At 46.1% G+C, this 21,024-nt stretch overlaps 1 protein-coding gene across 1 annotated transcript in view; it reads left to right on the top strand.

The window, feature by feature from the left end:
- IGF2R (insulin like growth factor 2 receptor) overlaps positions 1-21,024 on the top strand; it is a 116,108-nt gene that overhangs the window by 27,205 nt on the left and 67,879 nt on the right. The window contains exons 3-10 of the mRNA XM_058534045.1: positions 2,833-2,957; positions 4,517-4,615; positions 9,810-9,942; positions 12,519-12,648; positions 14,474-14,579; positions 17,552-17,714; positions 17,900-18,062; positions 18,914-19,017. Of these exons, the coding sequence (XP_058390028.1) occupies positions 2,833-2,957; positions 4,517-4,615; positions 9,810-9,942; positions 12,519-12,648; positions 14,474-14,579; positions 17,552-17,714; positions 17,900-18,062; positions 18,914-19,017 (1,023 nt within the window). The remainder of the gene's footprint in view (positions 1-2,832; positions 2,958-4,516; positions 4,616-9,809; positions 9,943-12,518; positions 12,649-14,473; positions 14,580-17,551; positions 17,715-17,899; positions 18,063-18,913; positions 19,018-21,024) is intronic.

Here is a 21,024-nt window from a genome sequence, read left to right as displayed (position 1 = left end):
GCCTCTCCCCGAATGCCCGGGGCGGCAGCCGCTCGCGGCTGCGGGGTGGATCGGGCAGAGGAAGAAGGCGAGGTGGACGGGCGGGCGCGATGCCGATGAGGCCTGGCGCTGAGGGATGCCAGTGCCCCGCGTAGCGGCGGCCAGGGCCTTCCTCGTTTCCTTTGCAGGGCGGGCCTAGCAGTTACGGGGAGCCCCCGGCAGCTCTGGGCACAGGGCCGGAAGGGGCCGCCGTGTGGGGGGACAGGAGACGTGGGGGAGGGTCTTCAAGGTGGGGGGCCGCGGCCCGGGAGCGCCCCCTTCTGGCCGCAGCGCGCGCCGCTTCCCGCCCGCCCTCCGTGTCTCCTGGAGCGCAGCGCTGCAGGGGCGCAGAGGCCCCGCCCCGTCTCCCGGCCCGGACACACCCGCTGTGGGCGGGGCCAGAGCTCTGTCCGCCGGACGCTGTCCTTGGTCCCGGAGCCTCGGCAGGGCTTCTGCACCCTCTTGGCCGAGAAAAAGATTTTCGAACAGACCCCTGGAGTTTGAGGCAGAGAAGGATGATTCCTGCAGACCTGTGCACTTAGGCAGGCAGGAGAAAGAACCGCGTACTGTCAGCCCGGTGCTGTGGGCGCAGCTCTGAAACCTGTTACCTCATCCCCATTGGCATCTTAATTCCCACCCCTCTCCACTTTTTTCTTTTTTTTCTGTTTTTTTGTTTTAAAGATTTCAGGTGTTTGTATCAAATTGGACCAGTTATAATTCTGAGTTCATGATATGCACTCATCACTAATCCATGGGCTAACCTTTTTCTTTTTGTTTTTTAATTAGTCGTTTTGGATAATGTAATGAACACCATCTCTAACAAAATCTAGGAACCTGACAGTAACTACTATCTGTGTGTTCCCCCATCCCTCTGTCTCTCTTCATTGGAAGTGATCATTAGCCCACATCCTGTATTTAAATTTTCTCCCTCTGTCTCTGTTTCTGTCTTAAAAGTCTGTGTGTGTATGCGATGTTTTTTAACAGAAAATGTATATCACGCTATGTGTAAGTTTTTGGGACGTAAGTGGTAACAGCAATATTATACTGCTAAAAGTCAACCGAATTGTTATCTTTCGCTGTGGTTTATTTCTTCTAACTCATAATATTGTGGGGATCTACCAAAGTTAACTGATTCCCTCTTCTGTTGCTGGGCGTTGGGGTTGTATCCAGGTTTTTCTAGTGTGAAGAACACGACATGTTCACGTTCTTTCACATGTTTTTTGTTATATGTATATGTGCAAGGTTTTCTGTATGTAAGAGTTGGATAGCTAGGTCATAGGGTACGTGAATGTTCAATTTTAGGACGTGTGCCATGCTGACTTCGGTAGTGGTTGTACCAGTTCACGCTCCACCAGCAACACAGGAGAGCTCTGGACCATCTCTCCTCCAACACTTGGTATTTAATTTTTGTCAATGGAGTGGCTGTAATTGGTGTGTCATGTGGTTTTGATTTGCAATTCCTTGATTACCAGTGATGTTGAACATCTTTTCATATCTTTATCAACATATGTCTTTCTTCTACTTGTGAAATCGTGTCTTGTCCATTTTATATTGGGTTGTCTATTGCATGTGACCTATTCTTTCTCTCTAGAAGCTTTAGAATTTTCTTTTTGCCTTTGATATTAAAATTCACCACAACGTGACTAGGTGTGGGTTTCTCCTTCTCTCTCCTTTTTGTGTGCTCTCTGTCAGAGGTCATTTATTTTCATTTATTTCCTAGAATTATAAAAAAATTTTTTTTTGTTTTTTTGTGTGTGTGTGTATATTCTTGATGCCAGTTCTTTGCCAGCTCTGTGTATCTCCAGGTTTATAACTTGTTTCTGTTTTCCTTAAGGTATTTTTTGATGACTGTAAACTTTTAAATTTAGTAAATGAAATTTATTGGGTTTCTTTTGTAGTTAATGCTTTTGAGTCTTAAGAAATATTTTCCCACATTAAGATCTAAAAGATAATTATATTTTCTACTAAGAGTTTTGAAGTTTGGTTTTTGATGTTTACATCTTTAATCTGTTTAGAGTTGATTTTTGTATACAGTGGTAGGTAGGGATCCAATTTTATCTTTTTTCCATAAGGATTGCCATTTTGTTTTCAGTTCCATTTATCAAACAGTCTCTTGTTTGTCCACTGAACTGATACATTACCTCTGTCATACTTCAAAGTTTGATTCACACGAATGTCCCTTGGTCTGTATTTTAGTCTGTTTGTCAGTTTTTCTGTTGGTATGCCAACTACCATCATGTTGATACTGTATAAACTTTTGTTCTGGACTATTACAATATCTTAGGCAAACTGAGACGTGATCACCTACTTTTGGGCCGTTGTAAAAATTTTGATTTCATAGCGTGTATGATATTTCAGCAGCCAAGTTGTATATTCTGATTTATTTTTTGAAGATTTCCCCGGTGCAAGATGCACGGGGAAAGGGATGGTGAGGGACGAGACAAGAGTGGAGACAAGGGGACCAATTAGGAGGCTATTGCCAGAGTACAGGTGAGAGATGATAGTGGTTTTAGTAGTAACAGAGATGGGGAGATGTGGACGGATTTGAGATGGAGGTTGAACCAAGAGAACTTTCTGATGTATTGAATGTAGTAGATGAGAGAAAGATGGGACTCTGTAATGTGTTGGAGGCTTGACCAGCTAGGCAGATGAGGATGCCATTCCAGAGATGGAGAATTCTGGGGAAGGGACAGTTTGTAAGTTTATAAGCTTTCAGATGAATTATAGCACCACTTTTAATTTGCTTATGCTTGGAAATAGCTTTACGATTATGAATGTTCTATAGCTTGTTTATGCTTTTTCCTCTCCAAATAGGTGACTCTGGTTTGAAAAACGCAACCAGATCTCTTCTGGAATTCAACACAATGGCGAGCTGTGAGCCGAAAAGCACGAATCACCACTTCCAGAGTAGCATCACCTTCCTATGTGGGAAGACCTTGGTGAGTCCACACAGAGTCACTTTATCATCTTTTCTTTTGTTAACAATGTTTGCCCCTTGGGCATTCTTGCTGTAAGTGGTATTCCAGGAACAACAACTGAGCAGAATTAAAAACACAAACAAGCAGAAACCCAACCAAGTCACCATTGGCATTAAGAATCAATAAGTAAACAAATCCTAAGCCTATAGTTATAACGCTAAGTGGAACTTGACCCACATCCTATGTAAAACTACAATTCAAGGTGATTAGTGTGTTTCAACTCAGAGCACTGTTTAATGTTTATGTTGCAGGCATAATTTTTTTCTTTCTAAAACCTCTTCTCCCAGCATTTTATTTTGATAGTTTTTAGAGCAATGTGTTTATTTTTTAATGTTTTTCTTTCCTCATTTACGTTAAGTTGGAGAGACCAACATCTATCTAGGAGAAGCCTTGGCCAGTGGATAATGGGGTTCCTAACCTTTTAGGGTATCACTAGTGTTGAAAGGGGACATACTTATTTAAAGCATGATGCTTGTTCTTACTCTCTGCATATTTATGTGACTTTTTGGTTTTAATCTTTAGTATTTAGAAAGGGACTTCCAGTAAATAATTGCTAGCTTTTAGGAAAAGCAGTTTGTGTACAAATCCTATAAATATTCTCAAACCAGAGAAAGAACCTAAGTGTTTAGAAAAATCAGGTTGAGTGAAACTCACGTGGCTACCAGACTCCTTTAAAATGTGATTTTAGAATTTGGTGCTGTGACTACTGCATCTTCAGGCCGGTAATGTCTCATCTGAAGAACTTAAAAAATAGAGCTTATATTGTTAATTTTAGACCAGCCCATCAATTGCACTATCGTCCATGTTGAAACTTTGGGGAAAAAATCTGTCTGCAGCAGTATGAAATGTGGAGATCTGTGTTACAGAATAAGCCAGCTGCTGTTTTAATTTTAACTAATTTCCTCCAAGGATTCTGTGTTCACCGCACGAGAACCAGAATTTCGAGGAACCTCTTAGATTTGCACATGGGCGTGTAGAGGTAAATTCCTGCCGTGTCATGTGTCACCCAGCAATGCTGTGGTGACCAGTTTGGAGTCAGCCCTGGTCGCAGTGTGTCGGGAGGGGCTGCCCTCGTGTGTGGGGGCGTCTGGAGCAAGGCTGGTGTACAAACTCGGCCGGGACCAGATGGGCCTCCTCCCTCGGCTTACAGGATGCATGAGGTCACATTTTCTGGCTTTGGTTTGTTGGCATTGGTTAGAGAACATTTGGAGTTTGAGACTGCAAGGAGACTGAGGATTACGTCCCATGAATTTACTGTACTTGCATAGTTGGGGCAGTGGAACAGTTGGGGACCCATTATGCCAGAATTCCAACGTGATTTCACGAAGCTTTTGTCTCAGAATTTTTGGGTTTGGGAACTTCCTGATGACCTCGTTTAACTAAAACAGTTGCGTTGCCCACCCCCCTCCTCACCCTGCTTTGCTACTTTAAAATTTTTCGTTAAGCTTTACTGTTTTAACTTTAAAAAAGAAAACTTTACAGTATGCAGCGTGGTAACTTATTTTTATTGTTTTGAATAGGGAACTCCTGAATTTGTAACTGCAGCAGACTGTGTGCATTACTTCGAGTGGAGGACTACTGCAGCCTGCAAGAAAGACATCTTTAAAGCTAATAAAGAGGTGACAAGGGGACTTCACGGTTACAGGCTTGCGAAGTGCATCCTGGGACCCTTAAGATTTGAAATACTGGCACAGATCTTTTGGAGTGGAAACGTTTTTCAGTTTTCAAACTCCATTTGCGCAGAGATACCACGTGATTTAATTGTTGAAATCATGTTGGGTGGTTCTTATTTTTAGGACAGGGCATTTAAAATATCGCAGGACGTGATTGGAAGTAGGATGGCTCACCAATCTAAGGCAAATTACTTCTTGGTTTCTGGTGCTGTGTAACTCAGTAACTAATGACTGTGGTCGAGCTTGGGTTTAGATTATTCATTACCTGCAGGTGCCATCTGCTCAGCCATGGGCTGGCTTCTGGATCCAGGCCAACTGTCCCTAAGCCCTTCACCTCTCTGCCTGCTGACCTCAGAGACCAGATAACTGTTATCGTTACTTTCACTCTTTCTCTGACATTGGGTCAAGTCATTCTTGGCAATTTAATGCAGCATCCTCTTCCCTTGCTTTGAGACTCTGAGGCTGGCTCTGCCACATGGCTTTCCCCGGCAATGGAGGGGAGCAGACAGCGGTTCCCTCAAACACCTCTCCCCTCCCACCACCCTGGGTCTGAAAGATGGTTTCCTGTGCTCACCTAGACTACAGTCTCTGTGGATTGGTTCTTCTCACTGTTCCCACCACCCTGGGTCTGAAAGATGGTTTCCTGTGCTCACCTAGACTACAGTCTCTGTGGATTGGTTCTTCTCACTGTTCCCACCACCCTGGGTCTGAAAGATGGTTTCCTGTGCTCACCTAGACTACAGTCTCTGTGGATTGGTTCTTCTCACTGTTCTCCATTAGGTTTCTGTTCTGAAGAGTTGAGTTGAAACACTCTCTTAGGCGCTAGGAACTGACAAAAGGGAGTAATCAGTCATTTTCAACTGACGACCTAATACCATGCCGTTTAAGAAGGGCAAAAGAGATGTTTGTTTTTAAAAAATAAAACCAAATCAAGTTCTGAATAATAAACTAGCACTGATTTTTCAAATATGACAATCTGTAAAAGAAGACAGTTTGATACGGAGATGGAAGAGGCAAAATGCATGAAGAGAGCACGAGGAATGCTCAGTGAGAAAAAAGGTCCAAGTGTGGAAGGAGTTAGGCCTACTACAACGACACTGATATTTAGGAGATAGTGTCTAATTTAAATTTTAAAACTTGGGTTCAACTGTTTGCCAGGACACAGTGAGTGGCAAGAAAAGCATCTCAGAACCGCAGAGGGGTGGCCTTCTGGAGACCCCAGACCTCTGCAGGCCTCACGCCTGTTCCCGTGGGCCCTGATTCTTCAACCCGAGACTGATACCCATTTTTCCTGTTTTAACTGAGCATCCTCTTCTTTTGCTTTGCTGACCTGATAGTTGTGTCTCCTGCCACCTATGGAAAAATTGCTTTCATAAATAAATAAATAGCCACTTGTTTCTGTTTTCTTTGTGTTTTGGGTCAGAAGTCACAAAGTACAGCCTGTGGGCCAAATCCTGCCCCTGGCCGGTGTTTGTGCAGCCTTAAGAACGGGTTTTACATTTTTACAGGATTGTCCAAAAGCAAAGAATACACAGCAGAGACCTATGTAACTCACAAAGCCTAAAATATTTACTCACTGACCCTTTACAGAACAAGTGTGCCGACCCCTGTTCTAAATTGTTTTTTGGGGTGGGAGTGAGGAGGTATAGTCTCTGTTTTTGTCAAAATGGTGACGTTTAATGTCTCTTAGGAGCTGATGTAGAGGTGCATGAGAAATGCTGCATTGTGTTCTCAATGCTCATCTCTTGAGATCTGGTTGACAGCTGGGCTTTATTCGTTCAGTTTTCATTTATTGAGGGCCTCTTGTGGGCTAAACAGTAGGAATGTGATTACATTTTGAAAGGATTCTTGCTTTCAGCAAGCCCGTAAACTAACGATATGGAGGGCATATCCATATTCAGGATCTGAATTTATTTCTGCTTTAGGTACAGATAAATTAGACAGGAAGAACTGAAAAGCATGATGGCTTCTGAAAAAGCAGAGCTGTCACCGTTGGCAAATCATAATAAGGCATATTCCCTTTTCTCTGTCTTCAGTAGGATCTGATCACATGGTATAACTTCAAAAATGAAATGCTTTTTGTACTTGCAAACACTCACCATTTCTTAAAAAAAGAAAAATCCAGATTTGATTTAGTATCAGTGTGGTCTTGATTTCCACATCTTACTGATGTCTCCTCCTTTCTTTTGTTTTGCTTTGTTGGAGTTAGAATGATTTGATGGGCAAAGATCACGGTAGCTCCAAACAGTGCCTTTTAAAACTACCAGTATAATGCTTGTTGGGTGGATTCTGACAGGGTTATTTAGATAATAATTTCTTTAAAACTTTGTGGACATACGTCCCCTACCATAGCACTTTTGGGAACACAGAAAATTCGGAACTGGCATGCTAGTGGTCTTAGCAAAGTGACATAGATATGGTTGATATCCATACACTGTTAACAAGGTTGACTCAGTGTGTGGTGTGTGAGGCTGGCGGGGCCCTCTGTCCCTGGCGACCTCATCCCTGCTCTTATGAATGTCTTCATTGCTTGGCTCAGTGGAGCAGGAAGCAGAACTTTCCCCAGGAGCCTTGACTGTTTTTCCGATGTACGCTCCAGTTCTGTGAGGCACTGTGCTGGGCGTGTCTTCTGTTTCTTCCTGGGGTAGAGAGAGGCCAGAAGTTGCTAACTGCATTGAGCTGTGGGGCTTGCTTACTGAAACCCCTCAGGCCTTTCGGTGAAGCTGAGCTAGTTTCAGAATTACAGTTCTTTCGGCCGTGGCCCCCATCCCTTCCTGCCCTCTGCCAGCTTGCTCCCTTTCCTTCACAGGCTCTCATTTTGTAGCTGGAGAGTTGCTGCTCGTCTCCTGTTCTAACCCGTCAGCCGAATTGCTCCCTGCCTCGAGTTAATGTATTATCTTGCTGGAGGATGGCAAGCTTTAGATATGCAGGGTTGTGGACACTGTGGTGACTTTTCAGTGGACCCTAATCACAGTCTGCAGTTACAGCTTTCTTTCGTTTTAATGGCCTTTCTGCGGATGTAGCGTTAGGCATGGCTGAAGGTGCCAGCCTCCTCAGTTAGCGGGCTCTCTGATCAGCGTTGGAGGCCATGGGAGACTTTGCTTTAAGGATCTGGCTGAAATGAGTCATGTGTCCCCTGGGGCTGTGAGGAGGTGCAAGCTGTTTGATTTAATCTGTTGGCTCTCCATGAAGTCTCTGAAAGCAGGCCTGGGGAAAAGGGCTAGTGGGTCAGAGCATTCCTGCAGGGTGAGAGCATCTTTCCAAGAAACGTTTCAAAGCTAAATATTAAGCAGTTAACTTTTGTAAGTAGACCTACCAGTCTAAATGGCAAAATTTTAGGAAAATTGTCCATAGAAAGTGATGAAACCAACTACTTTGAAATGATTGCAGAGAACATGAATTTTTAGAATATTCCTTGGCAGGGGCGATTAAAAGGATACCAGTGTTTTATTTTGGAATTAAGACTTACAGGAGTGTTTCAAAGAAAGACATAGCAGTAGACGGTGTTAACTAGGTGACCAGGGCCTTTTTACTCTTGGACACATCTCTTGGGCTTGGACGCTTTGCCTTCACAGATAGGCAGAGCTTTTAAAGCACGAGGTCATGCCAACTGTAATGGGTTCCTTGACATTTTAAACATAAGAGGCCGTTAGTTCATAGAGGTGAGAGGGTGGTCATAAGTTAGAATCCAGTTAAGGGTGGATTAGATGCCCAGAGGAGAGACTTCTCTTTGTATGTTACTGAGCAGGTGTTTCATGAGCCCCTGTTAGGTTCTAGGCATTGTCCCAAGACTTGCTTAGGGCCACAGCGGTGACAGAGCCCCTGTCCTCAGGGAGTGTATACTCAAGTCAGCAGGTGGCGGTGCCTGGTAAGACACCTCAGTGCTATGAAGACAAAGGAGGCAGGGGAAGGCACAGAGAGAGGTGGAGAGCACTATTTTAGATGAAAATGTTAGAAAAGGCCTCACTGAGCAGGTGATGTTTCATCTGAGACCTGGGTGAGGTGAGAGGGAGCCACGTGGATATCAGGGAAACATTCCAGATGGAGGGAGCATCCAGTTCCACAGGGCTGGGCTGCACCTAGAGGCTGCATGGCTGGGTGGAGTGGTCCATGAGGTCGGAGACCGCGGAGGAGCTGGCATTCTATTCTCAGTTGATGGGAAGCTGTGGGGGGATTTGAGCTGGGAGTGATGTGATCTTATGTAATTTTAAAAGAGTTGATCTGGTGGTTGTGGAGACGTGGGCTGGGGGTGTAGGGGGCATGTAAGCTGGAACCAGGGGACCAGTTAAAAGAGATTGTCGCAGGCAAAGATTACGGCAGTTTGGACCATGGTGGTAATCGTGGAGGTGGTGAGAAGTTGATTGATCCAGGATTCGGTTTGAAGGTAGACCCAACAGGACTTGCTAATGGTTTGGGTATGGAGTGTCCGGCGTCCAGGATGACCTTAAGGTCATGCCTGAGCAACTGGCTGAATGATTGGTCTGTAGTGAGATGGGGAGCACAAGGGTTAAGAGCAGGTTTTGGAGGATAAATTAAAGCGTGTTTTAAATATGTTAAATTTGAGATGCTTTTATGTATCCAAGTGACGGTGGTAAATAACAACAACAAATAACACTTGTGTCAACTTACCAGGAACTGCACCAAGAGCTTTATAAATATATTAACTCGTTCAGTCCTTATAACAACAGTATGAAGTAATTACTAATATTATTCCCATTAGACATATGAGGAAACTGAGGCACAGAGGTTAGATTGGCTCATGGACATATTAAGGGTCTCACCAGAGTTTGGACCCAAGCATTTTGTCTCCAGAGTCTGTTCATAGACACAGTTCTTCTGTGGTTGGCTGTGAAGTCTGGAGTTGAGGGAAGAGGTCACGACTAGGGACATGCATTTGGGAATCATTGGCAGGTATTTAAGGTCATGCACGAGATCACCAAGGGAATGAGTGTAGACAGGGAAGACTGAAACACTTGTCAGCCTTTGCTTTGCTGCTTCTGTCATCAGGGCCATCACTGCCTGATAGAGACCCTAAGGAATGGAGACCAAGGTTATATGGCATTGGTCATAGGCTTTGCTGAGCCACTAGCCCCAAGAAGGTGTGTGTGGAAGACTCACTTTTTCTCTTCCTCTCTTCCAGGTGCCATGCTACGCATTTGATGAAGAGTTGAAGAAGCATGATTTAAACCCACTGATCAAGATAAGCGGCGGTTACTTGGTGGATGACTCTGACCCCGACACTTCTCTCTTCATCAACGTTTGTAGAGACATAGGTCTGAATCTTTGTGGGCGTGGGGGTGGTGGTGTGAAGGATTTCCTAGGAGACTTCAGTATCTTTGCCCTCCCACCGTATTCCTATTTGAAGATGCATGTCACTGATGAGGCCCTCAAAGAAAGCTTTTGTCATGAAAGATATTCTCTATGCACATCCCGACCCCTTGGCCCCCAGTCAATTCTGATCCCATCGCAAATTCCGTCCGAACTATTGGTCCGTCCCACTGTGTTCTCTCTGCCAGATACTTTGGGTTTCAAGATTCTGCAGTAAATCTGACTCCCCATGAGATGGAGAGGAGAATGGGTTGATTGGGTGTGCTGGGTTGCTGAGATCTGCTGGAGCAGAATGGAGTCAGAGTTCCTGGAGGGGCCGTGGTCAGGAAGGTCGCTCTTGCTGGCTGTGTGTACCTACGTCTCTTGGCTTTGCAGGCTGGGTGGAAGGGAGAAAGGGATGACCAAAGGCCTCGGGCACTTGGCCATGATGCATATTTCAAGCCGGGCTGACTTCTTGCCTGGCTTTCTCTGTAGGTGCCAGAACTGGTGCAGGAACCTTGGGTGTCTTTGCTAAATTAACTGAAGGCTGTAAATGGTCTTTATCTAAAAAGGGTCACAAGAAGTTTTACTACGCCTTTGCATGTTCTATCAGTGATTTCTAAAATCTAGCTTGATGTTCCCTCCAAGGGCTATGAGTTGTTAGTCCCGGCGGCCAGGACTTGTCTTTCTGCTGTGGTAGCAGTGAAAATCATGAGTAAATTTTGCCTGGAATTAACTAATAAAGTGATCATTTTTAGTGTTTTCCTACATTCCTTTTTCTCACGTAGTACAGAGGACTTTGGCCTTAGAAAAGTTTGGAAAAAATTTTAAATATAAAATCAATACATGGGTAGTAGGCACATGAATGTTAATTTATAATTATTCTTTAAATGGTATGTCTATATTATATACCATTTTTGTTTATTATTTCTAAACAGTTTTAAAAAGTGAATATACCACATACATGGCTCACCAAAAGCGACCAGTGATAGTTTTAGATTTTTTGTGTCAGTTAAAGTCATTCTTTTGTTCTCCAAGGACAGCTTTTAATGTTCTTTTGGAAAAAGGCAGATAGACAAAGTCTTTGTGTTAAATGAGTCTGTGACTCAAATTTGAGTATCAAGTTGAAGAGTTATAGATTTTTGAATTCTGAAATAATATGCCATTTTAGGTTTGGAAAACCTTTAGATTTCTTAGTCTTTTTATCATTTTGAGGATTATCCTAATTCACTGGATATATTCTTATAAAAGTTTTTTCTATCCAGTTTACTGTCAGTTTAAGTTGAACTTCAGTGACTTTGAGTCACACCAAAGGTGCCCCAGTTTTTGCCCAGACATTCTGCATCCCCAGGACATTGCCCCAGACCTCAAACTGTGTTTGAAAGTGACCCTCAAAACCTTAGAAATTGTAGATTCACTGCTGTATGCTTAACTCCTTGCACACCCAGGGGTACTTGCCTTACACTTTTTCTTTGGTACATCGAGCAGTCTGTCTAGTGTTGTGTCACTGTGAGAGCAGGGGCCCATGATACCCCACATTCTCCATGGGGCCTAAAACTGCTCATTAGGGAGATTTCGCTGTACAGGCTTGAGACCTAAAGGTTGTCTTTTCTTTTCATCAGCTGGTGCCTCCTCTCAGCAGCCAGGAGAAGATATGGTCACCCTACCCCCTTGGGTTGATAAAGCTTTAATTAAAGCCCAAGCTGAGTGATATTTACTCATTTGTGGGGGAGCTGTTTTTTGAACCCCTGTTGTGTGGTAGGCACTGAATGACGGCATTGACCACACAGAAGTTCCCTTTCTCCTGGAGCTTATAGTCAAGTGGAAGGAGATGCATAGTAAATAAGTAAACCTTATAATGTGTAAGATAGATGATGATAAAAGGGACGCATTGTAAGGGACACTCAGCTGTAATTGTCATGGCTGTTGCTGCTGGCAGTCCAGAAGGTCTGGGTGTTCTTTTCTTTAATCCTCCCCCAACCCTGTGAGGTAGGGCACTGGCGATTGGATAGTTCTGTAGCTAGGCCAAAGTTATACAGATCGTAAGTAGTGGATCTAAGATCTGAACCCAGAAGGTCTGTGGGTTCTTTCCACTAATCTACTCATCTTCCCACTAACCCACGGAAAGCCTGCATTTCTAGTCCATTTGTAGCTTGAAAGGGGATAATGCTAAAGTTAGTGTGTCTCTAGGAGAGAGGGGGGATGTTCCTGAACTACGAATAACACGATAGTCCCTGTTTATTGGTACCTCTTGTATACCAGGTGCAGAGTGAGCGCCATACATTCCTTCTCCCAGCAGCCCTGCAGGGCGGGTGGGCCTATACTCATTCCACTCATTCAGAGAGGTCACCAGCTTGCGCAAGGTCACGGAATGGGATGTGATCCTAGCTCTTTTTTCTTTGCAATCTTCTACTACCTTATGTTACTTACGGAGGCTTTCAAGAATTCAATCGTTTTTTTAAAGGGACCTGAGCCTAAGGTTGAGTGTGCTTGCCACTCCTGACGCGTAGTCTGATTCAGTGTCATGCGTAACGTTTTACAGACTCGCTACGGGACTCAAATCTGCAGCTGCGTGCCTGCCCCACCGGCGCCGCCGCCTGCCTGGTGAGAGGCGACCAGGCGTTCGATGTTGGCCAGCCCAAGGAGGGCCTGAAGCTCGTGAGCAAGGACAGGTCGGTCTGCCGTTGGTGTTTGTAATCCTCAGCAGGAGCCTGGCTTTGCAGGGAGTTGCAAGAACATCCCTTTTCAACAGGGCCTGAGATAGTCCCTGCAAAATGACCATTTCATGTCTGCTTGTAAAGTCATTAGTCATTGCTGTGAGTCACAGAGGCTGGTTTGCTTGTTGCCTTTCTAACCACTTGTCTCTGCGAGCGGTAAAAATGTGTATCATGATCCAGCCGTATCCATACGTGTATTCAGGTCATGAAATAATGCCTACCCTGAGGTGTGTTCTGACATTTTCTGTGCCACGTCACGCCTGCAGTTGATTTTGTGTCCGTAATTTTCTGTTCTTTGAAAACACCGTGCCGGAGGGCGAGAGGCAGGAGGGGCATTTTGCTGGCATCCTTCCAGGGCACTGAGTTTGCTTCCTGCCTGGGGCATGGTGGGCACCCTAGTTCCCAGGGTGGGGGGCGGTTTGTGTCTCGTAATAAGCTGTGCTGTCTACGCACGCTTTTCTCCTGCCTTTGTACCCTGTCTTGGCAGAGAGATGTTTTTCTCCATTGTGTCATGCATGACCCCATCCTGAACTTGCATCAAGAATTTTGATTTTCTCCCCGTTCCAAGGGGCTTTGGTAGATGCCTCGTTGCGTCTTGCTCTAGTCTGGAACTAGTGGTGTGTCAGGGCGTGCAATTATACAAGACCAGCGCTCTAACCACTGGGCTACAGAGCCCACTTAGGGCATGCCATTATAGATCGCACTTCTGTCCACAGGAAACACTGGAGCATAACCTTGGTGTAAAAATGTGTGGGACATGTCCATATGTGTGTCTGTGTTAGTTTGCCAGGGCTGCTGTAACAAAGTACCACAAACAGAGTGGCTTCAACCACAGAAATGTATTTCCTCTCAGCTCTGGAGGCCAGAAGGCCAAGGTGTCGGTTGGCAGGGTTGGTTTCTTCTGAGCCTCTCTCCTCTCTCCTTGATGTGTAGACGGCCATCTTCTCCCTGTGTCCTTTCCTCTGTGTGTCCATGTCCTGGTCTCCTCTTAGAAGACCAGTCGAATCTGATTGGCGGCCACCGTAATGACATCATTTTAACTTAGTCATGTCTTTAAAGACCCTCCCTCCAAATACAGTCACATGTTGGGGTGCTGGGGGTTGGGCCTTCAACATATGAATTTCGGGGGGACACAATTCAGCCTGTAACATTGTGTTAAGAGACAGATGGGTGATTCTTCATCCCACGAGGGCTAGAGAGGACTCCGACCGTCCTCAGAGAGAAGGAAGGTTGCCTGTTGTTGGTTCTGCGGCCGGCGCCCCAGGAGCGGTAGGCACATCCCGCAGCGAGGCTGGCACGCCCGCCGGTGGCTCCGGGCTCTTCCCCACTGTGGGAGGCTGTGGCGGCCGCGCGCCCGGCCGTCTTCAGGTTAAGAACAGAAAACATCTTTGACTCGCACTTGGAAGTTGTTGTTAGAGAGGAAGTGGTCGTGCAGCCTGGGGCAGAAACCCGCTTTGCCTGCGCGGCTGGGTTTGTTTTGTTTTGTTAGATCATTTGTCGTTTTTGTTTGTTTTACTCAAACAGCTCTTCTTAGTCTTTCAGTTTACTTGTTCGTTTTATTTGTTTATTTTAACAAGAAATAGCGCTCCTTGAAATCTACTTTAAATTTTGTTTTCAAATGGAAATGAGAGTTATTTTGTACTGTGGCTTCTTTTATATTTTAATATCTCTTCTCTCCCCCCTTACCCCCAAATGAGTGTGCTGAACGCTCAGGGCAGCAGGTTAATTTGAATGTAATTTATACGTATGTGACGCTCTTTTCTTAATATGTGCCGTCCAGGCTTGTTCTGAGTTATGTGAAAGAAGAGGCAGCCAAGCCAGACTTCTGTGACGGTCACAGCCCGGCGGTGACGATCACATTTGTCTGCCCGTCGGAGCGCAGAGAGGTGAGTGGCCTGACTTAGGATGACTCCCCAGTGGCTTGCGTGAGCTTGGCTACCTGAGTGTCAGCATGAATCTGGGGTCGAGGCCTGGGGTTGGGGCTGGGTGGAGGGTCTGGGTGCAGGAATGGGGGAGCAATAGAAAGATGCATCGGTGGAATATCCGGGAAGACCTGCCTCCTGGGGTAGACTCTGCTGCCCGCGTGGGTGAGTCTCTAGAGGGGAGAACAGCTTGGTGTTTGCTTTTTCTCAACCACCCGGAGAGGCCTTTACACATGTTAATGTAGGATGGTGTTTTGTTCTCGCATCGCGTGAGATGATTTTAGTGGTTCATGGAGAGATTTTTAAAATTTTTGTAGTTATGCTGATTTGCATGAGTATTTGAAAAACCATACGCCTAATCCCCGACCTGTGCTTTCATGGCTATTATTTCTTAGTATGAAGCAAGGTAAAAATAGCTAATGGTTTATAGAAACATAGTGAGAAATGAGTAGCACAGGTGGCATGCAGACCTGGCAGAAGTTGTGTGGGCCAGCAGCTGAAGTTTGGAGGGTACTGATGTAGGGGAATGATGGCCAGAAGGAAGGTTCCTGCAGTCTTACAGCGGAGCACTTCATCCCCTCCCTGCCTGCCTAACCCCCTTCTGACACTCGCAGGCAGATTGATTGTTCTGTTCTCTGGCTGTTTACTGGGTTCTCGTACAGTTGTAAATTCCTTAAGGAGAGGGCCTGAGTCCAGCTCGTCCTTGGGCCGTGTGCCCAGCAGTGCTACACGTGTCCCCAAAGTCTAAGTGCTTTAGCAGATGTGGGGTGCTAATGGAAGGGGGACATCCCCTACACAGGAAGGGTAGGGCTTTCCTCTAATTTACTTCTGCCTTCTTGTTAACAGAATGAAGTAGGAGGAGCTGCATTCTTTTGCCAGGGAACCATCCTCCCCCTCCCCACAAACAAACGTGGAATTTCCTCTGCCTTGGGCTGGCGGCTGGCCTTTTCTGTGTGTGCGGGATATGGAGTCAAAAGTGCAGGCCAGGCTGGCTTTCCAGTTTACGTTCCCAGACTTCCAGGGCCACGTGGTGGCAGCTTAATGAAGACCAGACTGTCCCACCAGTAGTCGACGTTGGTTCTGAATGTGATGTTGAGGAATATTTATTTATACTTTCCATTGTGCCTACGGATGGGAATTGAATCTTTTAAGCCTGATGAGGCATTCTAAGCTGGCGGTGGTGTTAAGTGTTTTTCTTTCTTATTTGTTCTGCATTCAGTAAGAATCACTTTATACTCTCACAGTGAAGAGAATTGGGACTTTCCCTCCTTTCTTCTCCGTGGGATACGAGACACTTAGTGGTATTAGATGGGGAGGCTGATTTGTTTTTAGCAGAGCTGGAGGTTCGTTTCCAGCTTCACTGTCACTGGGTAGAACTTGGGTTACCCATGATACCTTAATACTTGAAGGTTTATGTAAGCATTTATGCTGGCTCATCGAATGCTTTTAGGAGCTGGGATTTTAGTAGACATTCATCTTGTCCTTTTAAAAAAGATCCTTTTAAAAAAGCTTTATTGAGTTTATATGCTATAAAATTCACCTGTTTTTTTTTTGCTGAGGAAGGGTTGCCCTGAGCTAACATCTATTGCCAATCTTCCTCTTTTTGCTTGAGGAATATTCGCCCTGAGCTAACATCTGTGCCAGTCTTCCTCTATTTTGTACGTGGGTCACTGCCACAGCATGGCCTGATGAGTGGTGTAGGTCCATGTGTGGGCTGCTGAAGTGGAGTGCGCTGAACTTGACCACTAGGTCATGGGGCCAGCTCTAAAATTCACCTGTTTTAAGTATAATTTATTGGTGGTTAGTATATTAACAGAATTATGCAACCATTGCCACAATCTCACATTGGGACATTTCCACCCCCTTCCTCCTCCAAAGAAAACTTGTGCCTGGTTGTAGTCACTCCCATTCCTACCCCCGCCCTGGCCACCACTAGTCTACTTTCTGTCTCTACAGACTTGCCTTTTCTGGACATCTCATAGATGTGAATCATACACTGTGTGGCCTTTTGTGTCCGACTTCTCCCACTTAGTGTTTGGCACCAAATCACTATATGTCAGACTGCCCTGAGCGGAGTGGTTAAAGCATTGATTTTGAGTCAGCCAGACAGGGCTGGACTTGTAACTCTGTGGCTTAGTAGTCATGTGACCTGTTTGTAAACCCGGCGCTTAGTACTGTGCCTGGCACGTTGCAGGCGCTCGGGAAACAGTTGCACCAAACTGGAGTGATGGTCTAGAAGGGGCCCACCCATTCCTGATACTAAGACCAGTAAGATGTTTCTCCCAAGGATGATTAAAAAGACGACCCTGCCCTCCAGTGAGCAGTGACCTCAGCATCCTTCCCAGTTCACACCACAGAGGAGCGTCAGAACTCATCTTTGTTAGAGTAGTTCTCTGACGGCAAAGTGACAGAATCCAAGCTTGTGGTGGGTGGTGCCTCAGCTTTACCCAGGGGCAGGAGCAGATTTGAGTCCAGCTGAGGTGGTGCCCAAGACCCCTTTGATGATCTTAGGAAAGCAGTTGGGGACCATTTCCCCAGACGCGCACATGCACGGTGAAATCCACTCAGCTTTGGGGGTTCACGTGGCCAAGGCTCAGTAGCACCTCTGATCAAAAGGAGTGATGGACCACACACCCGTCACACGTCATGACTGCTTGTCACGGTCGTGCTTGTCAGGTGACATTGAGTTCAGGGCGAGCTCACTGGCTCAAGCTTTGAATGTGACTCTTGAAAGTGACCGGAAAGGTTGCAAGTAAATGGAGTTGTGATAAGTCAGACCATGGAAGCATGTTAGGGGAAAACACAATTCTACAACGGGAACAGAAAAATGTAGAAACCCAACAGCATACCTTTGAGCTTTCCAGAAGCAGGGAAAATCTGCGTTTGAGATGCATTTCAGAAAATGAATTTTGCTCCTTTCACACCTTTCCTATTAGGGCACCATTCCCAAGCTCACAGCTAAATCCAACTGCCGCTACGAAGTCGAGTGGATCACTGAGTATGCCTGCCACAGAGATTATCTGGAAAGTAGAAACTGCGCTCTGAGCAACGAGCAGCATGACATCGCCATTGACCTCCAGCCGCTCAGCCTGGGCCCAGGTGAGTGGGTGCCACAGAAATAAGGAAGTGGGGGCGGGAACAAGAGTGCCGGGACCACATTAACCCCTGCAGCTGGGGTGGGTGTTTCAGAAATACAGGTTTAGGTTCGGCTGACTTAATGCTGTAACTTTGTAACACCTGTAGACGTTAACAAAGCCTCTTCTTATTTATTCTCCTTTCTTTAGCTGCATATACTTCAGATGGACAGGAATATACTTTTTATTTGAGTATCTGTGGAGAAGCTGAAGTGCAGGTCTGTAATAAGAAAGGAGCTACAGTTTGCCAAGAGAAAAAGTCCGGCTCCCCTCAAGTTAAAGTGGCAGGAAGATACCAGAATCAAACCCTCCGGTGTGTAAACCGCCTTCTTGTGATTTTCGAGTGCATTTGTGTATATTCTTGTGAGACGTAACTGACCCCTCTCCTCGTTTTCCTCCTTCCGTTTTCCACACAGCACGGGAAAATCAGTTAAGCCAGCGTCCCTTCCTATTTGACTTCGGCAAGTTGCCACTTGTCACTAAACAGTTGGCTGTTTTCCCTGGCTTTACGATAAGAATGCTTCTGTTAAAACTGTTCACTTTGTACTCTGTTGTTTGTCAGGAACCGTACTATAGGAAGTTGGTTTGCAGTTGATACAGCTTTTGTATTTTAAAATTTATGTTTCCGAGGAGTTTTGATTTTTCTCTGGCAGCTTGAGAATCTGAAACGCCGTTAGCATTACATAAAAGTTTTAAACAGCTAAAAAAAATGCATTCGGTGTAGTTCTTGCAACCCTTAGCTTGGTAATTAGCTTCACAAAAGCATTATGAAAATGTAGTTCTCTGAAAATAAGTGTTGTCCAGGATGGCTTGGGTAAGATGTGTGTATGACAGTTGCTGGACAAACTGTGTGCTTTTTGGGCACTCTTAGGCATTATTTATTTTGTACAAAATTCAACAATGAGAGCAGAAGAGTCTTCATGCTCACGACAAAACCTTCAGCGCTTTCTTTCAGCTCGTTATTACTTTAAAGTGAGAGGACGACAAGCTGGTCCATTTGGACGTCGTTTCCTTTATACATTTTTCCCCCGCTGGTGAGAGAGCTTGCTGTTTTATGTCAGTCCTGGTTGGTTGATGGTATGCAAAAGGCTTAATGTAGAAATGTTTAAAAATACACGTTTCTGTCTTAGTTCTAATGTGTGTATGCATATTACAAATATCTAGATACTCCGACGGAGACCTCACCTTGATATATTTTGGAGGCGATGAATGCAGCTCCGGCTTTCAACGGATGAGCGTCATCAACTTTGAGTGCAATAAAACCGCAGGTGAGTGTTCCCTGGGGTTCAGTCCACACTCTTCGTATCGATGGGCGCGTGTGCTCTTGGAAGTGGAATGCTGAATGGAGCAGTCAGACGTCCTCCTGCGGACATGGCCCTCTCCAGTCCCCAGACCAGGTTTTTCTTTTGCAGCGACTAGGAGTACCCCCACCCCCACCCGCCAATGACACATACATCCTGTTTCCATTTTCCTCTGCGCTCTGTTTGTTTTGGGAAGGGGCCCAACACTGGGCTTGCTGGGAAAGGCTTTCTGTCTTGAGTTCTGTCTCACACCAGAGCGCGTACAGATCCAGCAAGGTGGGTTACTCACTGACTTCGAATGGGTTGTCACTAATCAGCTCCTCTTTTATGAAGTAAATTTCAAGATAACTGTTTTTGCCAATAGTGGTCCTGTGGTAGAGGCTGGATTTTGGGATCGCAAAAGGTCACAGGGCAAGTTTAAGTGGAACATTTGGTTTTTCTGAGTGATTAGAAGCTTCCTTGAAGTCATGATGGCACTGGCATTTCAAGAAGCCGTGCTGCTTTTCGTGTCTTGAAGATCCTGGACACAGTTTGCATCTGTAGAGAGGTGATGGGATCCCATCACCATCAGAGAGCCGTCCTGTCCATGGACCTCCCAGCTGTGACCCCAGGCGCCCCACATGCTGACCAAGCCTCAGCACAGAGCTCTCGTCCTGGAGCCGGCTGGTTCCAGCCCCATCTGTGTGCGGCCAGCACAAGCACACACAGCTGCCCTACCCCTGAGGGTCTCCCTGGCCCTTCATTCTGTTTGTTTTGTGTGTTTCTATGGCAGAGCTTTTGACCAATTGGTCATGGGACAGGTTCCTACATGATTCACCGCAGGGTCTGGGGGAGGCAGCTGTGCATGACGTGGACTGGGCTCCAGAAGCTTGTTCTGTGATGGTGAAGGAGGTAGGAGGGGTTGTGATCAATACCGAGCTCTATAAACTGCCTAGAGAGCAGGCAAAGAAGGAGCCTAGGGTGAAGCCGACAGCAAGGCTTTATGTCAGAGCCCCCGTTTGCTCCTCTTGTCGCGTCTGCGCTTGCTTTACTGCGGTCCACGGGCTCCCTTGTTGTCCGTCAGCCCCCTCCCTCCTCCACACGCCCTCGCTTACACTGGAATCTGTTTGCTGGCCCTTTTGATAAGTTTCATGTTCTCAGCTGATTCGTCCAACACACATTTTATTAGTACTGATTTGCTCAGACCCTACGAGGCCTGAGCATGCTGTGATGACTGAGGGCTGTCAAGGCTTTTACAGACTAGAAGCAGAGAGAAAAGGAAAGTGATGATGGTAGGGCTGGGTAATGCTGGCTGGACGAGAGCTACCGGTAAGGACTGTCAGCCGGTGCTTTGTCAGGAGGGAGGCACCGAGGTCAGTGGTCTGGGTGGCCATGAGGATCAAGGCAGTTGGGAAAATAGGAGTGCTGCTTGAGTGAGCCCTACAGGGGGAGTAGGAGTGAGCCAGGTGCAGAAGTGGGGTGGCTGTGGGGACCGGGCTTAAGGGAACAGCTCATGCAAAGGCAGGAATTTGGGTAGCTGTGAGCAGGTCAGAGCTATGTATTCAGGACGTGGCTAAAGATGCCTCTAAAAAGGAGAGTGGAGCAGCATCAAGAAAAGCTTGTATGTCCTGCAAAGGAGTCGGACTTTTTCTAGAAATCACTGTGAAGTGCCAAGGACTTTAAGCCAGGGGGTGACATGAATCTGATTTGGGTGTGGCCTTTGGATTCATCTCCTGTCTGGTTTGAGTGCCCTGCTGCCCCCACTCCCAGATTCTCCATCTTTCTTCCATCAGCCTTACCTCCTCCAAGCTTTTAGGAGACCTTCTCTCGGTTATACTCTGAGTCTCTGGGAAATGCAGCCTGCTTCTTATCCCACGTCCCCAGATCTTCTGGTGGGGCTGGACGGGGCTGCCTGTCCACTCCCCAGCCGGGTCTCCTGGACTCCTCTGCTGGTTGGGCTGCTCTGCTGTCGGGAGACTTCTGTGGGCCAAGTCT

Source organism: Diceros bicornis, chromosome 39 (genome assembly GCF_020826845.1).
Source record: "Diceros bicornis minor isolate mBicDic1 chromosome 39, mDicBic1.mat.cur, whole genome shotgun sequence".
NCBI lineage: Eukaryota > Metazoa > Chordata > Mammalia > Perissodactyla > Rhinocerotidae > Diceros > Diceros bicornis.
The sequence above is the reverse complement of the archived record's forward strand: the minus strand, read 5'-3'. Positions and strand labels throughout refer to the sequence as shown.